The sequence below is a fragment of the Cupressus sempervirens genome, chromosome 10 (genome assembly GCF_028749045.1).
Source record: "Cupressus sempervirens isolate cs-2001-9-10 chromosome 10, ASM2874904v1, whole genome shotgun sequence".
Classification (NCBI taxonomy): domain Eukaryota; kingdom Viridiplantae; phylum Streptophyta; class Pinopsida; order Cupressales; family Cupressaceae; genus Cupressus; species Cupressus sempervirens.
Window position 1 is genome coordinate 780,429,659 of NC_143127.1, and position 21,576 is coordinate 780,451,234.

Sequence of the window (21,576 nt, forward strand, 5' to 3'; positions counted from 1 at the left end):
CGAACCAGTTTGGTTTAATTAATTATTTTTCTATTGAAATTACAACGAATTGTTTCAGATCATATATGCATACAGAAAACGAAGGTTAAACGCAATTAATTTTGCAACCTTTGTAAACTACCAACTTGTTAAAGACACCCAACAATAATTACTGAGTTAGACTTGTAGTTACACGTGCTATGAGTCAATCGTCACTGACACGCAACCATGATTTGCCCAGTACTATGGTAGAAAATGAAATCGGTTTGTTGATTGGTTGAAAAGGTTGTCTAAATATGGTGGGCTCGTTTGCACTGCCCTTGATTGGAAAATTAGTGGTCTTAAATTGCTCTAATGACAAATCAAGCAGGGAAGATAGCGTTGTCAAAACAAACATGCAAAACAAGAGTGGAAAAAATATCACCAATGAACGTGAAAGGCCACCAACTGTGGTACTGAAAGTTGAAGTTAATAAAGAGTTTGATGTTTCAGTAAAGTCAATCCAGTATAATAAACGTTATTTATAATTAATTAAATATATATGTCTAATTAACCTATACAATAATGCATATCACGTCCAAAAGAGGAGGTTTGGTAAGTGGAATCAAAGATATGTGTAATCTATTAGATTCGGTTGTTTATGTGTATGTACGTTGAATAACATCCTAAATATTGGAATGCATAAAAAATTATCTATAAATCCATCCTTGTTGTGAACCGATGATATCAATTTAGGTCTGACATTGTTAATCATAGGTAGTGTCAACTTTTGGATTGTTCCTTTTTATGTGTGGTGCAGAAAAGAAACACAAGTTTAGTTGAGTTTGTGGTGTATTTGAGTTAGTATAGTACTTCTTTTAGATAAAAATAGGATGTACCTAGCACATGAATGTTGTGAAAATTTGTACAAATTAGGATATCAAATTTTTAGAGTTCAGATTGTTTATTTAGTTTCTTTATGGATTTGATTTTAGAGTAACCCTACAATCCATCAGATTAGAAGAAAGTTGTTCAAATTTATTTCTATATAGTGTTTCAAACTCTTCCAATCATTGATGGCAAGGAAATGTAGCAGTGCAAATGCAAATAAGGGGGGAACAAAGCATCCCACCTACATAGGTGTGAGGAAAAGGAAGTGGGGAATGTGGGTATCAGAAATCAGAGAGCCAAGGAAGGAGAAGAGAATATGGCTTGGATCTTTCTCCACACCAGAGATGGCAGCTCGTGCACATGATGCAGCTGCATTTGCATTAAGAGGGGAGTCAGCCATTTTCAATTTCCCTGACTTAATTCATTCTCTTCCATGCCCTTCAACTTCGTCTGCAACAGACATTCGAGCGGCAGCAATAGAAGCTGCACAGTCTAGTTTTCAAGAGCCAGTGGAACAAGAAGCATCACAGCCATACTTCAACACAAAGAATGGTGATAATAATGATGGACTTCCCGCCTTAGAGCTGTTACCTCAAAGTCAATTCCAACACACCAGTATTACAGTAACTGAAGAAGAACATAATGTGACGGTGGATTCGTGGCTAGATTGGCCAAACTTGCTAATGAACATTGCAGATGGAGTGCTGATTGGATCTTCATTTGTCTTTGACAGCCCAGGCACTATAGAAGAAGATTCAGATGACCAATTTACATCTCTTTGGAATTTTACTTAGATGACTTTCGTACTGTTAGACAACGAGTTCAAGCTGGAGCTTTGAATCATAGAGCCAACGAGTACAGGAGAAGAGATATCAATATCTACCTTTCAAGCTCACACTGGCTAAGATTGTTTTCATGTTAATTCTGAAAGTTTAAAACTGTATGTATAGTTAGTCTAATTAGAATTAAGTATTTTAGAAATGTGTCAAGCTATATAACTGGATCTATCCAGATATTTAGAACAGTGATAGATAGATGGTGTCTACAACTGCAGTCGAGTATTGCGTTTCCTTTGAAATGTATATAAAGGTTATTTTTTCTCTCCTTTTTTCATTTTTAACATGGGATTATGTTTTCAATTTTTAAATTCTTCTACGTACTATAATATTTTAAGAATTGTCCTGTTGGTGTTTTAAAACGCTGGAGGGTTTTAAATTATCTCAATGAGAATATGACATGTTTAGGGGCAGCTAACTCCCATTTTCAACACATCATTTCAGACACCGGGCCAACTATAAGGCTTGACCCTTCTTCACTTCAGGCTCTACAAGACCTAGGCGGGTTAACCTTAAGATTCAATCAATATGGTACCAGTGCAAAACATATTCTTGAACCTAATTACTGCAGATGAAACCCTTATATCTCCTAATAACTCATGCAATGACATAGCTCTACAGTAGCTAAATGCAAACCTATGACATTCATAAGCTGAGTGAGGGTTAAACTATTAAAGCTTTTCAACATAAATTGTAAAGATGATTTGAATTTGATTTGATTTTATGTAAATGGGGAAAGTGGATGAAAACCACGTATGAACAAAAAACTTATGATCTATAACAGATTAGTGCCTCTTCCATTGGGCTATTCATGAATCTCCCTCATGCATTTTGGATATTAGAACACAATTCTTATGCCAAGACTCCAGATCTATCCATTTACCTTGTAAATTGGATATCGACGTTCGATCTAAATCTCATCCTTACCTATATCCTCCTCAATAAACCTGTAACCCTGTTGAATCTCTGAAGCATTTACATAATTCATTGAATTACAAGCAACAATGAAGCAACATACAGGCTTAAGGGACTGCAACTATGATCTAGGCTCTCTGTCAAAGACCATAAAACACCACAGCTTGACCGAGAAAGGAGACAAGATTTAAACTGAAACTAAACACTTTCCGTTCCTTGTAGTGATTTCATTGAAATAATACATAAAAATGCATGAATTTAACTCATAAAGAACCTAATAAACAAAACTATTCAATTAACAAATGTTGTCATACAAGAGAGAAAATGGTAGGAATGAGAAGCTGATGGGATGGGAAGGGGTATCACAGCCAAGGCAAAGCTTCATGGTTTAGAACCAGCACATCTCAGGTCTTCCATTCAGAGTTCATCAATTCCAAGGCCAGTTCTACAAAATGTTTTCATTCCAGAGACTTTCCAATATTTTCCAACCCTTGCCAAAGAGAAGAAGAAAGCATGCATAGAAAGGAAGCATTTCTCAGATTGAATTTGCAACTGACATGTGTACCCTCAAAATTCCTTCCCAAGAAGATAAAAAGTCTCTCTCTATCTTCTCTCTATAACTAAATATCAAATCCCCACGATTCTGGCTCTTAAAGGCATAAATAATCTCAGAAATATCTAATTGAACAAATAACTGATTTGATTCCTAATTTTTTCTCATCGTAAAAATGAAAATCAATTAAAAAATGACTTCCAAAAGCCAAAAAAACCTTCTAGAATTGATTTTCTTCACATTCAAACTTCAATAAGCCTTCATATCTACCTTTTATGTAATCCTAATGCTTCATGATGAATTTTTCTTATTCCACTAAGAATGCCCCAAAAAATTCCAAATTGCTTATAGACTGAACTGATGGATTTTTGAGCAAAATCTGATCCCAAATCTAGAAAATTCATCTTCGTCTAGTTCCAACGGAATATTATAAGGCCTATTTTGGACAAAAATTGCCCCCTTAGTAGTAGTTTGAAAATTTCAAACCTGGATTGTATTGGAGATTTAAAAATGAAAAATTTAAAAAATTATATAGTCAGAACTATATAAAAATTCAAATATTCATTTAAATTTTTCATTTGAAACCATATGTTTGAAACATCTTCTGAATTTTCACTTTATGTCCACTTCTCCTTATTCCTCTTGCCATCACCATATGTCCATCTTTCATTGGGTCATCAATTTGAAATATTAATTAATATTTTATTAATTAATTTCCAACTTCTCATACCATCGAGGTTCTTATTTTTCCATTTACGCTTATATGCTCATGCATATCATCGGAAGCCTTTGTGATATGCCTTACATTCTCACATCTAAGTGTATCCTCGAAAGCCCATAAAATTTGCTTTACGCCCACACGGGCACAAGTTTCCTTTATGCTTTGACGACCTTCAACGTATCCTCGAAACCCTTTCAAAATTGTTTTACACCCATATGCTAGGCTTATTTCGTATGAGCATAATCCTCTCAACATCCATCTCTCGATCATATGGTGATCATAACAGCGTAAGTTTTTCAAACCAACTTTTGCACTTACGCTTTGATCATATGCATCACATGTTAAAATATATCCATGTCTTGCTGACCAAGGGTGAGCTCCACCACTTGTCCCTGCGGCTTATAAAAGCTCAACGTGTTTTGGACACCCTACATTTGGACACCTTACACCTTACATTTGTAAACTTTATAAAACCTTTCATATCCCCAATGTGGGATACTTTGGTTTTGACACCCCCATCCTCTGTGTGTGTTTCCATCATTTATCATGAGCTATTCCTTATGCTGCAGCTCTTTCCTATAGATTAGCTTCCATTCCTCTCCATTTCAATGTAGAAATCCTCATTTCCAACTTCCCCTCATCTCAATGCAGGTTCATTTGATGGTAGCATTGCCTTTTTCTATCTGTTGGACTCCCCTACCTTAACTGGGACAACACCCTCCACATGGGCTTCTATGCTATGTGGAACTCCTTTGCATCATGGCTTTTTGCAAACTTGCTCTTGCGTATGTTTGCGCAGGCTTTTCTTCTACTAGGTGGCTTTTGCCCTTGCTCTGTGTGGATCTTCTTTTATGATGCAGATTCCATCTCAAATGTGTATTGCCATTTTTCATTGGTGTGTGGAGTTTTTTTGAGTATTAGATGATTCCCATAGCCTTTGAATTTGATCCATTCTTCAACAGCTCTTTTATAGTTTCTATGTGGCCACAATATGCTGCTAAATTCAGTGGAGTTCGTCCCAAGCCATCAATTCCTTTGAGCTTTTAGATAGGGTTTTCATACAATCACTCTAACTAGCAGATCATTTTTATTGCCATATATGGCAGCTTGTTGTAGAGGAGTTTTAGATGGACGAGGAGCTTCGTGGCGGGTGGAGACAAATGTAAAGGTATGAACTGAAGTGCAACATACTCTTTAATTTTCTTACCCATGTTATCTTCACTTGATAATGTTTCCATAAACAAATCTTTCAATTTCTTTTCTTCTCAATAGGCATCTTTTTATCTTTCTTGTCACCAGGAATGATTTCATCTTTGCTTTCAGCAGGGACAATTCTATATTCTTTCAAGAGAAATCATCATATTCTTGAGAGATGCAATGACCATCAAACTGATTATCCCATCATCAACATTTCCTTTGAAACATTTTTATCTCCATGTGATGAAATTCTCAATTCAGAGTTAATGTTGGATTGTATTGGAAGTTCTTGTTGATTATGAACAAGCATACATTTCTTCTCCATAGATTGACTTGTCTCAAGTGAGACATAAATTTCAAGTGATGTCTGATTTTGGTCCACCATAGTTCTTGCTTGGGGAAACCCCTTCCTAGTGGAATTAGTCGGATCCCAAAGTGGGTCCGACTAAAAAAAAAATTCGTTTCTGAACAACTGACATGGAAAACTTATCCATCAACCCTCTTGAACTGACTGAAATCAACTTTGATTACAATTTTGGCACTGAAACTCATTTTAAAACATTTCTGCACCATTGTGAAATCTGTGTTAGGAGGCCTGTTGCCTGGCTTTAAAAACTGACATAAACACTTGGCCAGGCTCTGAAATCTAACATACTGATTCTCTACTCCACATACTTTCACCCTATCGAATCTTGTCTCATGAAAAATTTATGGTCAAAAGATATTTATTGTCAAAGTTTCCTTCTCAGAATCACCTATATGAAAACATGTTAGAAAACCATAAATCGTGTACAGAATTGGCTTCGAAAACTAGGTAGATGGACACTTGGGAAAATGAAACTTGGGGCGCTGGTTTACTATCATGAGGGGAATGTGGATCTATGATTTGGGCTCATGATGAATAATTGGGCGCATATGGAGAATGGTCAAAGTAGGCTACTTGGAATTGCAGACTGGAAACAATGGTAGGAAATCAATTTTTGCAAATGGGATTGACTTGGAAAAGTGTGCATATGGATTCATCAAGGCTTGAAAACTGGCACATGTTTACTATTTTCAGTGGACAACACAATAGTACAATCTGTTTGATCTCACCAACCATGGATTAAGAGTTATAACACCATGAACAAGGGTACTAATCAATTTGCAAATACTGACACTAGTAAAATGATAGAAATTGTGTTTGGAATCATGTTTGAGAACTAATCAAATGGATTCGTCATGAGTTGAAACTTCAAACATAACAAGTCTCTGACGTCTATAATGCAATGCAAAAGGAATTTCAAGATTTTGGTCAATTGGGTAAAAATTATAACACGACAAAAAGGGCCTCCCATAATTAGGTGCAAAGTGCATCAACATGAAAATAGTAAACTGCCAACTTTGAGGGAGTCAAAACTTAGTCAAATTGACTTGAAAAAACTCAAAATCTGAAACATAGGTTCTCAAGTATAGATACTAGATACTCCCAAAGTGGCAAGTCATGAAACATTTTTGGGTGCGAGATATTCACTTGCAAACATAGCCTCCTGTCATTGTTTGACACTTTAGGTAAAATGTAGAAATGACAATTGCTCAAAACAGGACTTCATGAACTAGCTCGGAATGGCAATTGAACTTCATGGAACAAGTAGATAGGCTGAATGGAAGGTATTAGAAACATTAAATACCTTAGGGGCCTCAAAGGTATAGCTAGGTACAATATCATTTATGGACATTTATGGAGCTTGATTTGATTCAAAATTTCAAATAGATGCTCAAAATGAGAACACAATTTTGAGCACCAACACGTCCTAACAAGTTAGGTTTTATGGAACAACGATCATGGAAAAAGGCCTCTAGTAGAGTCACCAAAATATGGTTTTGAGTTGGAGATGATGTCAGTGTAATAAATATTTCAAAGTTAATTTTGACATTTGTTTGAAAATTTTATGTGGCTTAGGTAAATGAACAAAAGACAAATTTTAATTGAAAATGGAACCCTAAAAGATTTGTCTACTAAAGGTGGAAAAACAATCTTTGAATTGATGAAGCTACCTTTTGAACTAAAAGTAGGAATTTTTCTAAGTTCTACTTTAGAACTAATATAGAACTTGATTCCTAATGTTCTTATAGTGAATATAATAAGAAAAAAATATATTGGGTGTTTTAGGGGCATGAGAGAAGACTCATTTTATTTATCTTTTTTGTTAAATAAAATCCACTTCATGATCTCTATTAAATTCTTTGAGCTTCTAATGTCAAAACACATTGTAATGGACTCTCTTTATGTAAAGATAATCTTAGGCTCAACCACTTGATGTATCTTAGAAGAATTATCTTATCCTTGATTCTAGTTTGAGAGGTCATCTTGGAATGCTAGGTCCGTAACATCTTTAAAATAGTGGATAGACTTTCTAGTATTATAGTTATTATTAACACAACTACACTCAAAAAAATAAGTTTAGTTTTTCTTAACATGCAAACTCGTGTGGAATTGAGTTCAAGAACTTTACCAAAATAATAATCTTTAATATCATAAGATATAAATAGATTCAACATATTATCAATAATATAGTGGCTGTTGTTTCCAAATATATTCATAGAATCTCTTCATTTTTTGATAAATACTAAATTCTTGGACTAAGGAAACTATAGAAGAAAATTAAAGACCTTGTTGTAGAACCCCTTGGAGACCTCAAAAATACATGAATGTTATATAAATAGAAGTAAAAGTACTTTTAGTGAGGCATTAAGAGTTCCTTCATATACCACTAAAAGAAAATCCATCGAGGTAGAATGATGAACAACAACCTAGAAGTATAATTTTGGAGAAAGGACTTTTGACCTTTCTAATCATGAAGAATACATCTTTGTAGAAATTGAAAATAATTAAGATAAAAATAAATATGTTAATAAATAATTTTAAATAAAGTAATATACTTTTTTATCCAAGATATAATTATGATGAAATGTCAAAATTTATATCCTAAACAATAATACAAAAGTATAATTGACAAAGTGGAGGATAGACACCTTTAAATATCATGTAAATACTAATCCACTCAAGAATTATAGTAGGCTTTCTTCTTCTAATAAGGAGAATTTGGCTTAGATACTAACTAGAAGAGAAAAAAATATAAAAATTCACAAAAGTTAAATATGGGTAAAAGTGCACAAAAAGGAAGGATTTCTTAATGCAAAATGCCCACATGAAAAGTAGGAAAAAGGAAATACATTGGATGAAATCATACACCTAATTAAATTTTAGGACATAAAGATACAATAAATGAAAGTGATATTCTAGAATATAAGAGTATAGATAGCTCCCATAAGAGAAGGATTTTGAAATGTTGTATCCTAAATTATATAAATAGATATTTTTGTACTACATGAGGTTAAAATAAATCATTTTTTAATTACGTATTATAATATTTAGCCCTAAGTAGACTATTGTATTAGACTTGGTAAACTTGCTTTAGGTAGAATTTTTCCTATTTTAAAATATCTATCTATTAAGGTAAGATATTGAGAATCTATTGTTGAATATTCTAATCATTTATATCATTAATCTAACATTAAATAAATTGATGAAATATGACTAAGGGCTATGACATAAATGTTAAAAACTAGAAATTTATAATAGGTAGGTATATCTCTAGGAATTGAGTCCTATAGTCATATGCATTACATGTTTGTAGGAGGATTTAGAAGTATTTTATTTGACTTTAAAAAAATATTCCTAGAATGAATTATGGATAAAAATATTTTATTTATTTATTTTTTAAGAAAAATTGGTATGATGGTGGTTGAAGTTGGAGATGCTTAATTACAGTTTTCTAATGATAATGTGGGATTGAGTCTATTTCAAATTAAACTTGAAATATTAAAAATGTTCATTATATTAAATATCCTTCTTGAGTTGAATCTAAAAGTTTTTTCTTGTGTATTTTATTACCATAATTCCTTTCTTATATTGATAAAACAAGTTCAAGTCTTTAGTTTTGGAACTTTCCTCTAAACAACTTATTTTAACCTTAATTAAAAACATTTCAAGTCATTCAAGGTACAGTTATTAATATTAGTGTACAAATTAAGAATATATTTGGAAATAATTAAACTACAGACTCTAGAATTTAGATAAAAATGTATTTTACAGGTCCAAAAAAAAATCCATAAAGTCATAAGCTGAAAAGATAGATGAAACATGATTAAATCCAAGAAACTGGACTATAAAACTACCAAAAACTAGAGATTTTAATCCCATTCGTAGTCATTCGTAGTCATGAACAATTTTTATTTAACGGAATTTGTTTATGAAATTATAATTTTCGAAATGATATGCCATATTCCAGTATTAATTTCCAAAATTTAAACTCCATTTTTTCAGCTGCATACATATCCTGTTCTTTTATTCTAAGATTGATTCATACATGAGTGCAAAGATTAATTAATTGACTCTCATATGTGTGAAAGAGATTGTTGTCCCCCGAACCCAAAAGGCCGTTTACAGACAAATCGCTATATTGAAAGGAATCAGAAAGTATAAAATCTTAATCATTAAATGTTTGGAACAAGTCATTATAATTCTAGATACAAAATGGACTTCGACCAGCCTTGCAATGTGATCGATTGTTTCTTATTTTGAAGGCTTGCTAAATAAACCTACCCACAAGACCTTTTTCTAATTTAAAAATAATAATTATTGTATAGTGATGCTCTTTGATTCTTTGATGCTTGGTGATATAGTTATGTAATGCTAAATCAATTGTTTTGATTAATCAGTCATTCAGAAATAATAAAATTATACGACTCGATCATTGTTGTTTGAATAGAAAATGCGAACCAGTTTTGTTTACTTAGTGGTAATTCAATCGAAATTACGATGAATGGTTTCATATCATATCTGTATACAGAAAAAGAAGCTATTAACGTGCAGCATCATGCTGCACGAATAGTGAACCACAAAATCATAAAGATACGTAACAGTAATTGGTGTTAGACTTCTAGTTACACGTGCTATAACACGCAACCATGGTTTCCACTCCTGTCTAAAATGATCAATTGAAAATTGCAGAGTACTATGCCAGAAAAGGAAATAAGTTTGTTGATTGGCTGAAAGGGTTATCTAAATATGGTGGGCTCGTATGCACAGTCCTTGTTTGGAAGATTGATTGTCTTAAATTGCTGCAAGGACAAATCAGGCAGGAAAAAGAGCATTGTCAAATCAGACACGCAAAACCAAAATGGGGAAAATATCACTAATGACCGTGAAAGGCCATCAAATGTTGAAAGTTGAACTGTTAATAAAGTTTGATGTTTAAGTAAAGTTAAACAAATATAATAAAGGTTATTTATAATTAATTAAATGTATATGTCAAATTAACCTATATAACAATATGCCTATCACGTCCAGCAGAGGAGGTCTGGTAAGTCGAATCAAATATCTGTCTAATCATTAGATTCAGTTGCTTATGTCTACGTAGATTGATCAACATGCAAAACATAGGAAGACATGAAGAATTATCTATAAATCCATCCTCGCTATGAGGCTATGATATCCAGTTGGGTCCGACTTTGTCAAATCAATGGTAGTGTCAACTTTGCCTGGTTCCCTTCTATGTGTTCGACAAAACAGAACCTCTTGTCTTACATGGAAAAGGGCTGTGCCTTGCACATGAATGCGCTGGAGAATTGTACACATTATAATATAAGTTTCAACACTTTAGGCCCCGTTCGGTTGTTGGAATATAAGTGGAATAGGAAAATGAAATTAGAATATGTTTTATATGCGCTGTTTGGTAAGCTCAATCGGAATTGAGAATAGGAAGAGATATTCTAATTTTGCCCCTAAAATGAGCATATGTCTATGCCAAAAAATATCTGTTATTGGAATAGGCCATTTCCATTCCCATTCCGATTTTCCATTAAAAAAAAAAAAATTTATAATTTTTTTTTTTTAAATTTTTTTTTTCGATTTTATTTTTTTTTATTTATTTATTTTTAACTTTAACTTTTTGAATTTTTTTGTTAAAATTTTTTTTTTTTAATAACATTTTTAAAAATTATATCTATTTGTTTAAAAAAATGAAAATGAAAATGAATTAACTAAAAAAATAATAAATTTAAAAAAACATTTAGGAAAAATGTTTTTAAAAATACAAAACTTAACCTTATTCCTATTCTATTTTTGTACAACCAAACAATAGATTAACATATTCCTAATCGAATTCCAAGTGCACCAAACATGATTTGAATTGCCTATTTCTATTCCCATTCCTCATTTCCATTCCCATTCCATTTTTCTATTCTAATTTTCTATTCCTATGCCAGCAACCAAACAGAACCTTAGGTATTTGATTTTATTTTTTTGGATTTCATTTAGAATAACCCTAGAATCCATCAGATTAGAAGAGAGTTGTACAAGTTTTTTTTCTAACGATATAGTCATTGTTTTGAACTCTTCCAATCATTGATGGCAAAGAAATGTAGTAGTGGAAATGCAAATAAGAGGGGAACAAAGCATCCTACCTATGTAGGTGTGAGAAAGAGGAAATGGGGGATGTGGGTGTCAGAAATAAGAGAGGCAGAGAAGGAGAAGAGGATATGGCTTGGCTCATTCCCCTCACCAGAGATGGCAGCTCGTGCACATGATGCGGCTACGTTTTCCTTAAGAGGAGAGTCAGCCATTTTCAATTTCCCTGCCTTGATTCATTCTCTTCCTTGCTCTGCAACTTCCTCTGCAACAGACATTCGGGCGGCAGCAATAGAAGCTGCATACTCTTCTTATCAGGATCCGGTGAAACAAGAAGCATCACAGTTATGCGTCAACACAAAGAGGGGTGATAATAATGATGGAATTCTTGCTCCAGATTTATTACCACAAAATCAATGCCAGCCCACCAATATTTCAGTAACTGAAGTAGAAAAGAATATGATAGTAGATTCATGGCTGGATTGGCCAAACATGCTAATGAACATTGCAGATGGAGTTCTGATCGGATCTTCACTTGTCTTTGACAGCCCAAGCACTATAGAAGAAGATGCAGATAACCAATTTACATCTCTTTGGGATTTCACTTAGATGACTTTCGTAATGTTAGCTAATTAGGTCAAGGTGGGGCTTTCAATCATAGAGCCAATGAGTACAGGAAAGGAGATATCAATATGTACCTTTCAAGCTTACACTGGCTAAGATTGTTTTCACGTTAATCCTGAAAGGTTAGGATAGTATAGTTTGTCCAATTAGAATGAAGTCTTTTAGAAATATTTCAAGCTATATAACAGCTTCTATCAAGGTATTTAGAACGGTTATAGATAGATTGTGTCTTCCACTCCAGTGGAGTATTGAGTTTTCTCTGAAATGTATATTAAGTACTAGTTGATTTTTTCGGTAATGTTAACATGGGATTGTGTTTTCAACATTTAAATTCTTCTATGCTCTATAAGTTTTTAAGAAACATTCTAATAAGTTTGGTTTTTAAGAAACATTCTAAGATATAATATCATTTAAAAAAAAATCTTCTATATTCTATGATGTTATCGCAATAAATATTTTAAAGTTAGATTTGAAATTTGTTTGAAGATTTGATGTGGCTTAGGTAAATGAACTAAAGAAATATTTCTTTGAGAATAGAAACTTACAAGATTTGTCTACTAAAGGTTAGAAAATAATCTTTGAACTGATGAAGCTTCCTTGTGCATGAAAAGCACCTTTTTTGTTAAGTGCTACTTTAGAACTACTATAGAACTTGTGTCCTAATGGTCTTATAGTGGATCTAAAAAGATAAAATAAAATGGGTCTTTTAGAGGAATGAGACAAGGGTCATTTTTTTAATCTTGTTTGTTTCATAAAACCTACTTAATAATCTTTTCTAAATTCTTTGAGTTTTTAATGTCAAAACACATGGTAATGGACTCTCTTTATCTAAATATAATCTTAGGTTCAATCACTTGATGTACCTTGGAAGAATTATCTTATCCTTGATTCCACATTGTGGAGTAATCTTGGAATGCTAGGTCCCTAACATCTTTAAAATAGTGATTAGACTTTTTGGTATTATAGTTATTATTAATAATGTACCATTGATCAAATATGTTTAGTTTTTACAAACTTTTGTCAAAATTAGTTTAAGAACTTTTTCAAAAGAATGACACTTAATATTAGATGATATAAATAATTTCAACATATTTTTCAATAATATGGTGGCTATTGTTTTAAATTTTTTTGACTAGGGCATTTTGAGTCCCTTCATATACTTGTATAGGAAAATCCGTTAAAGAAGAATGAAGAAGAAAACCTATTAGTGTGATTTTTGAACCTTCCTAATCATGAAGAAGATGACATCTTTGTAGAATTTGAAAATAATTAAGAGAAAAATAATAATTTTAATAAATAATTTCAAACAAACACTAGAACATTTTGGCAATTATGTGGCTACACGACTAAAGCTTTTAGTCATGCTACTAAAAGTTTTAGTCACATGACTAAAACTAATCACATTCTACTATTTTATTACAATTTATAGCTATAGGTGACTAAATAAGTGACTAATTTAGTCATTGAGTAAAATTATAAGATCAAAAAAATTAAAATGACTAAACAAACTTCCAAATAAATGACTAAATACGTGACTGAATAATTAGTCACTAATAATAAGTCACCCAAACAAATAATAAATGAATCCATTATTATTACTCCTTGGTCTTCTCTAAGGGTGTGTTTTTAGCAATCTTTAGTAAATTTTGCAATCTTCTATAGGCTAATACACATGATTGAGAAAATTTTAGAGGATTTAATAAATTAAATACAAATTAGTTCTATGTTTGCACAAGATATTTAATTGATTACCTAAATTAACTAGTTACTATGCTTATAAGATAAAATATTTCCATCCTCTTTTATATTGACAAGTGTTTTGAGTTCTAGGCGAAGGGAGTCAAAAGAGGTGAATGAAAATAGAATAAAAGTATTAGGTGTTTTTCAAAATATTTAGACATAAAATGATTAAAAAAATTAAATAAAACAAATTTTAGTGGTAATGATATGCCTTTTGATAAAGACATTGATTAGAAAAGAGTACACTTTGATATTAGACTTCTATGCAAGGTATTTGGAAAAATAACATTATTTAACTACTATTATATTCATGTAACTTGTATATAAATTGATTTTTTGTGCTAATACAATCATTGGATAAAAAAGAACTCACATTGTTATTTTTTCTCAATAATATTTTCTAATAACCTTAAAGTTTTCAATTATATGTAGTATACTCATCTTAAAGACCAATACAAATATTTTTGCAGCATTAATAATATTTATTAAGTGAATGATACAAACCTTACCAAATATATCTCCAAAGAATTTTTAAAAAAAATTGAAATAATATGCAGGTATTAGAGAGGTACCAAAAATTCCATGAGTATTGGCGAGGTACCAAAAACTCATGTGTGGCAGGTTATGGTAAGAAATCCCCAATTTGAAGCTGTTAGTTTGCCATAATCGAGTTTTCCATATTAATGCAATGGAAATCTATAAAATACCTAGATTCTATTGGTAAGTGGGCATCTTCCTCTCTCTTTTTTGCAGGTGTAGTTTTTATATTTTATGAATATTTGCATCTTCTATGCAAATCAAACACATTACCCTTTATTATTCTCCATGTTTCCTTATGCATTTGAGACCTCAACTATGAATCCTTCTATACTTATTTTGGGAGGCATATGAAACCTTTTGTGAGTTGATATTCATCTCTCTAACCATTCCTTTACTTTCTTATAATCTCAACAATGTGTACTATTTAATGAACTTGTGAATTTTCTTAATTAGAAGAATAACTAAAGGAAAATTTATGAGTTACTAATAAGTGATTTATATTCTTGGTGTTCTCACTCTCTACGGCTTTTTAATTTTTGTAAATTGGAAACAACCACAATAGCTCATGAGATCTTGCACTCCTTAACTAAGAAAAAAAAGTTTACTATTATCCTTGAGCTTAATATGGAAAAGGCATATGATCAGGTTAATGGAAACTCCTCACACTTGTACTTCAAAAATTTATATTCTAGAGTTGTTGGACAAAATGGATTTTTTCTTGTATCTCTTCTACCAAATTCTCAGTAATGATAAATGGGGCCCCTCATGGATTCCATTCGTCTTCTCGATGAATAATATAGAGGGGTCCACTTTCTTCTTTTCTTTTCATTATCATGACTAAGAGTCTTAGTTGTTCCATAAGGGATGTAAGTTCATTATCTCTTTGGAAAGGGATTTCTATATGCAATCTAGAGGCAAGCCATGCCCACAAATTATTCACAGATGACACATTTTTATTTGTAGAGGGCTCTTACTGAATCTCAAGCTCTTAAAAGAGTAATAATAGATTACTCTTCTTCATTGGGTCAATTGGTAAATTCTCATAAGTCAAAATTTTTCTTTCTTAATGCAAATCTATTTAGCAACATTTTCCCTATTTCTAGGTATTTTCATTGGGAACTTTTCCATGCAAGTACCTTGGGGTTCCATTTATCATACGGTCTGAAAATCACAACTTTTCAGACATGATTACTTCAACCTTTTCTAATAGGACCTTATCTTGGAAACATAAGTTGTTAACCCTTGCTAGAAAAATCACATTGATGAAATCTATACTAAATGCTATACCCATATACCTCATGTTGGTGTGCAGGCAACATGCCTTAAAGATCCATGCAAGAATTGAAGTATATATTAAGGGATTATTTTTTACTAATAACAAAAATCAGAAAAAGAAGATTCCCCTCTTGGCTTGGAGTAAAGTTTTCCAACTTAAGGCACTTAGGGGAGCTAGCATTTGAGACTTATCTCTTCAAAAAAAAGCTTTCAGGCCAAGATGTTGTGGAAACTATAGCATAACCCAGACACCAAATGTGCTAGGCTTACATTTGCTAAATACATGGATGCTCTGCCTAGAGAGAGACTATTCACTACAACTTCTTTTCCCAGAGGCTCTAAGGTTTGGAACTTCATCTCTTCATGGAGGGATCTAATTCTTCCATCTCTTTCTTAGATGATCCATGATAGCTACAAAGCTTCCTTTTGGGATGATTCTTAGAATGGCTTTCCTCCTTTATACCACTCTTGAGATTGGTTTCCTCTAAATAAAATTTTAAAGAGTTTTTGGGGCACTCTCATTTGCCATTATTTCAAAATTGATAATGCTGCCTAAATTCCCTTAGCTAAATGGAAGATCATTTCTAAGATTTATGCTCCTCCAAATCTCATTTTGGCTCTTTAGGCTGAGCTTGATATGAGAATACTTGTTTATGTTGGTCAAATAAATAGTATTGATAAATGAGTGTCAACACACTTAACCATTTTCACTATGTATGCCAAGTACACAATAGATGCCGAGCCAGAATTTCAATAGGTGTTGAGTCACAGTTAGTGCCGAGAAGTTCCAGATATAGTATATGTTGAGTGATCTAGAATTGTTCATGTGCCAAGTAATAGAATCATTTAGATGCCAAGTAATTTAGAACAACATATGCCAAGCAATACAAGATATAACAGGTGCCAAGAAAATGAAAAAATGTAGTTGATGCCAAGCAATCTAGAAATAGCATGTGTCGAACATCAGTAATACTTCATGTGTCGAGCAATGTAGGATCATCGTATGAGTTTGTGCCCTCACAAACTAAGATGTAAACCATTTTTTGAGCCGACTTAAAGGAATTTTGAAGGAGAGAAAGGATAAGGACAAATCATTTACATTCCCTATGCAATCTGCATGCAACCAATCAGAAAAATGGTGAAGGCATGTAACCAATAAGAAAAATGCAAAGTATGAGTAGGAATTTGAGATTCAATATGGATCGTAGATCCATACCTAACCCTAAGTCTTCACATTCTTTATAAGGAGAAAAAATGCACCATTGTATGTGTGGAAGAAAATTAAAAAAGGGGAGATTATAGCAAAATTTCAGTGTGAAGAGAAAAGACTTAGTGGAGAGAACAACATATATACATCAGTTAATTAGAAAAGAATAGGGGACATATTTAGAGATCAGACCAAGAAAGGATTAGAAGAGGACGAGCAAATGAAGTTCCTAAACTTAGCAATTTGAGATTTTATTCAATCAAGTTAAAAGTTATAATACTCTCTCACAATTGTATTAGAGGTTGAAATCCTATTGTGATAGGTTAGCTTAATAGCTAGGAGAAAAGCCTTTTGAAAAGGTCAAGAAAATCCTATGTATTAGGTGGGTTTAACAACCTATTGCAAATCCTTTAACAAGGTGACACTTCATGTAAGTGTTTGTAAATCCTTTAACCAAGTCACTATTGACATAGTGTAAAGCCTTTAACAGGGTAGGCCTATAACATGGCAAACCATTAGAAGTGGTTGAACTCATTGTTGTAGTGATTTTTGTGGGTGTCATCCCCACCCCAGTTTTACCTTCTTATTCTTGGAGGGTTTCTGGGTTACCAAATCTTTGTGTTATGTGTTGATACATGCTTTCATTTCATGATTGTTTACATATTTACTTGCATGCATGTTAGTTTTAGGTATATGTTATTAAGAGTTAGAAAAGATTGAGAATTGTTTACTTCTAATTCACCCCCTCTTAGAAGTACTCTTCCCATTTGAATATTCCAACAATTGGTATCAGAGCTATTTGGTTCTCACAAGAAGAAGCCTAATAGCTTGGAGAAAAAGGTCAGAAGATGGAAGTTTTCAAACTTGGTAAGATCATTGACAATTAGGTGATTGATGTGCAACTAGCTCTACACAAAGTAGAGGAAGCCAAGGAGGAACTAGGAATATCTTTGAAAAGAAGAAAGGAGATAGCCATAGCTAAAAATGACATACACTACAAGGAGATTAATACCTCAAAAGTGTTTTACAATGGAGACTCCAAGGAATTTGATGCAGCAATAGCAAAATTAATGGAGAAAAATAGAGCACAAGCTGAAGACATCAGATTACTCAAGCTTGAACAAGAATCACAAGCCATAATGCTTTGTGAAGTGACTAAACAAAAGAAAAGAGCTATTTAAGACAAGGGTATGGTAGAAGATGACAAGAGGAATCTCATCAATAGGCTAGAAGAGAAGACAATTGAATTTGAAAAGATTTCAAACATGTAGTAAGACACGTTAAGCCAGATGATGAATGCTCATCATGAGCTAAACATGAAGGATATTGAGATCTCCACCTTATAGATATAGAATGAACAATTGAATAATGAATTGAAGAGAGAAAAGGAAATAGAAAAAAGTTATGACAAACCCAACGAGGTCATCAAATACTTCGACCAATTGTTGAAATCACCAAGGGCTAGTAATGACACTATAGGACTTGGCTATTTCAGCACTGAACAAGGAGAATCATCCAAGGCTGCAAAAGAAAGAAGCAACAAAGGTAAGAACACTAAACCTACTTTTCATTTCTATGGTAAAGAGGGACATACCTCTAATGTGTGAAGAAGGAAGAATAGCCATTAGCATGATAAGCCTACAAACACAATTTTTTTTCACAATTGCAAAAAGCAAGGACATTTAACACAAGACTATAGAACCAAGACCATGAGGACACCAAGATTTGAGGGTCATTACTAAAATTGCAAAAAATATGGACATAGAGAATTTGCATGCAAATGAAAGCCTATGTCCACCTAATCAGCCTTCAAAAGGAATCAATCATGCACATCACTACAATTGGGATTACAACACCAGGTATAGCTATCACTATTATCAAGAGTATGGAAACATTCCTAAAAATTGCATAAGGACACATTTCAAGGGAAATTATAGAAGATGGTTAAATCAAACTACTTTTTTTAATTGCTTGAAGACTGGACATGTTAGCAGGAACTATCTAACAAAGGTCAAAGCACCCAAGAATAAAGGTAACAAGTGCAAAGAAAAATCTAACATGGAACACATCAGGGAAGATATGAAAATGACATGGCAGAAGAAAAGTGAATACAATACATCAAATGGAGAGATCACTTCACCCAAAAGGTCAAGTGATCACACCTCATCAAATTAAGCACTAAAAAGGCACATGGGGCTAATACATATAAAGATGTATCATACATTACCCCAAAAGAACATAGGAGCATTGCAAAGAAGAAATTAGCATAAGGTAAGATGTTAGGATAAAAGTTGGAAGATGATGCTGAGCTACCTTTGGAAGCTGAGTAAAACTCCAATACATGTCGAGTTGAATAGTTTAGTGGCTGTCAAGAAATTAAGAAAATTAGTAGGTGTTGAGTGAATGAAATAGAATTGATGCTGAGTTGGAAAATCCTTTGGAAGATGAGAGTATAGCTATAAGCACAAATGCAATAAATGCTAGGTTACAAGCCTAATAAAAGTGAAAATCATTCATTTTTTGTTCATTCAAACAAAGAGTAAAGATGAGTAGAGTGATTGAGTGATTTCCCAGCGATCAAAAGGTGATTTGTAGAAATTCAATAGCAACCCAACTCCATTTCATCGATTTACCAAGTATTTCATTCAAGTGCCGAGTTACGCAATTTGAAAAGTTTGTTTAAATAGTAAACCCTAGTGCAGTTAGAAATGGCATCTGGTTCTAAGTCTACAAAGGGAAAGGAAGGTTTGGAGGTTCAATTAGTTAGCAACAAAGTTAAACAACTTGAGTTAAAACCAATCTGAGAGGTTGCCTATAGAAACAATCCCACTGGTGCCCTATTCGTGATTCCTGATAAAGTAGTAATGGTTTAGGATGTATGCAAATGCAAAAACTATAAAATTGGAGCAATAGGATATTTAGAAGTTTTCAATGCATTTGATAAGCTTTGTGAAAATGGGAAACTTAAAGACAAATTCTCCATAGTTGAGAAGAAGGGTTTAACCAAAACCCTAGTTTTCCCAATTATCTTTAAAATAGAATGGATACACATTGTGTTAAGACAAATCCATGATGGGGCCATTTGGCTAGAATCAGGGCCATTAAAGCTTACAAAGAATACTATACATAGGATTACTAGTATTCCAACCCTAGATCGGCCCAAGACCCTAAGGAGTGATAAGAGGGGGGTAATTGAGAAAAACACTGGTGCCAAGTGGAATAATAGGGGTATGACAATTGACACCATCAAAGACCCTCTACTAAATTTTGTTGTAAGGATTATATCTCACAAATTTTATGAATCAATCAATTTAAATAGTGTACCCTACATAGTAGTGGATGTTGCTTACAAGCTAGTGAAAAAGGATCATACTTATGATCTTGCAGAGTTGATGATGTAGCAAATCAATGAAAACTTGGGAGCCATAAGGAAGTCAAAAGGGGCTCAATGCAAGTTTGGGTCAGTCTTGATTTGCATGTTTTTCTAAATTATGAAAGAATTCCCCTTAGTAGGAAAGGTGAAATGGGATCCAAACAAGACTATTGTTAACCAAATAAATGGATTCATTGATCAAATGGGTGAGAAATTTGATGCTCAAATGACTAGTTACTTTCAAGACTTTAAGAAGTCCATGAAACAAAGAATGAGGATGCCAGTCTCACTAGTTGAGAAGCATGAAAAGGACATTTTTTTTCTAGTGGATATTGATTATACTTACAAGAAATCATCCCTGGAGTAAGATGGCTTAGGCCATTGGGCTATGAACTTGATGTTGACTAAGCTTTAGCGGTTATTACAACTCTACTTGCAGAAGAAATTGATAAGACTGTAAAGCACTTTGGAACATATGATGTTGTCAAATCAAGGGTGGTCACAGACCTCAAGACAACAATATTAGTCAAGAAGAACGAAAAGCTTGTAAAGTTGATCAAAAAGAAATTTGGTGTTGAAGAGATAGGTACTGCAGAAGAAGTAGAAGAAATAACTAATGATGAAGAAGAAGATGACAATGAGAAAGATGAGGATGAGCCAGAGAAAGGGCCACTTCAGTTAACTCAAGGCCTAGGTGAAGATAAGGATGAGAGTGACAAGGAAGAACAAGCCAACGAAACATCCATCCAAACCAAGGTCATCAAAAGAAGGGAAAAAGCACCACCTACTCCTTAGCCCAAGCTAAAGAAAGTTACAAAGCCTACAGCTAAGAAGCCTACTACTAGAGCTACTACACAAAAGGAAAAGGAAGAGGCAAAAAAGAGGAAGGAATCTACTAAGAAGACTGAAGAAGAGCAAAAGAAAAGAAGAAAATTTGTGGCTCAACCTAATTTAGATGAAGAAAGGACATAATCAGAAAACCAAAGTTAGTTTAAAGTGGTAAGTCATCCACCTAAGTTTTCTATTGACAAATTATGTGCTAAGATTTGGAATTGTGACATGAATGACTTGAAGAACGTAGATTTTAATAAGCTCACAAAGGATGACCAGAATAAAATAGAGAAATCTGTCTATAGTATGATGGTAGAATATAAACATACACCTCTTGAATTGGATAGCTCATTGCCAAAGGAATTATATAAGATTTTAGAGGATAAATGGCATTTTTTTTTGCCAACTAAGAATGAAATAAGGGAGTCTACCTTAGCGAAGATGTTGCCTGATTTGACCAA

At 33.1% G+C, this 21,576-nt stretch overlaps 1 protein-coding gene and 1 pseudogene across 1 annotated transcript; both read left to right on the forward strand.

Moving 5' to 3' along the window:
* The first annotated feature begins 1,034 nt into the window (after positions 1–1,034).
* Positions 1,035–1,643, forward strand: LOC149536201 (ethylene-responsive transcription factor ERF039 pseudogene; annotated as a pseudogene).
* A 9,882-nt stretch (positions 1,644–11,525) lies between these two features.
* Positions 11,526–12,134, forward strand: LOC149536202 (ethylene-responsive transcription factor ERF039-like). Its single transcript, XM_089806245.1, has one exon. The coding sequence runs from the start codon at positions 11,526–11,528 to the stop codon at positions 12,132–12,134; it is 609 nt and encodes a 202-aa protein (XP_089662371.1).
* Positions 12,135–21,576: the final 9,442 nt, after the last annotated feature.

Excerpts from the sequence above, each read along its gene's own strand:
- LOC149536202 (XM_089806245.1), top strand. The coding sequence starts at position 11,526 with ATGGCAAAGAAATGTAGTAGTGGAAATGCAAATAAGAGGGGAACAAAG.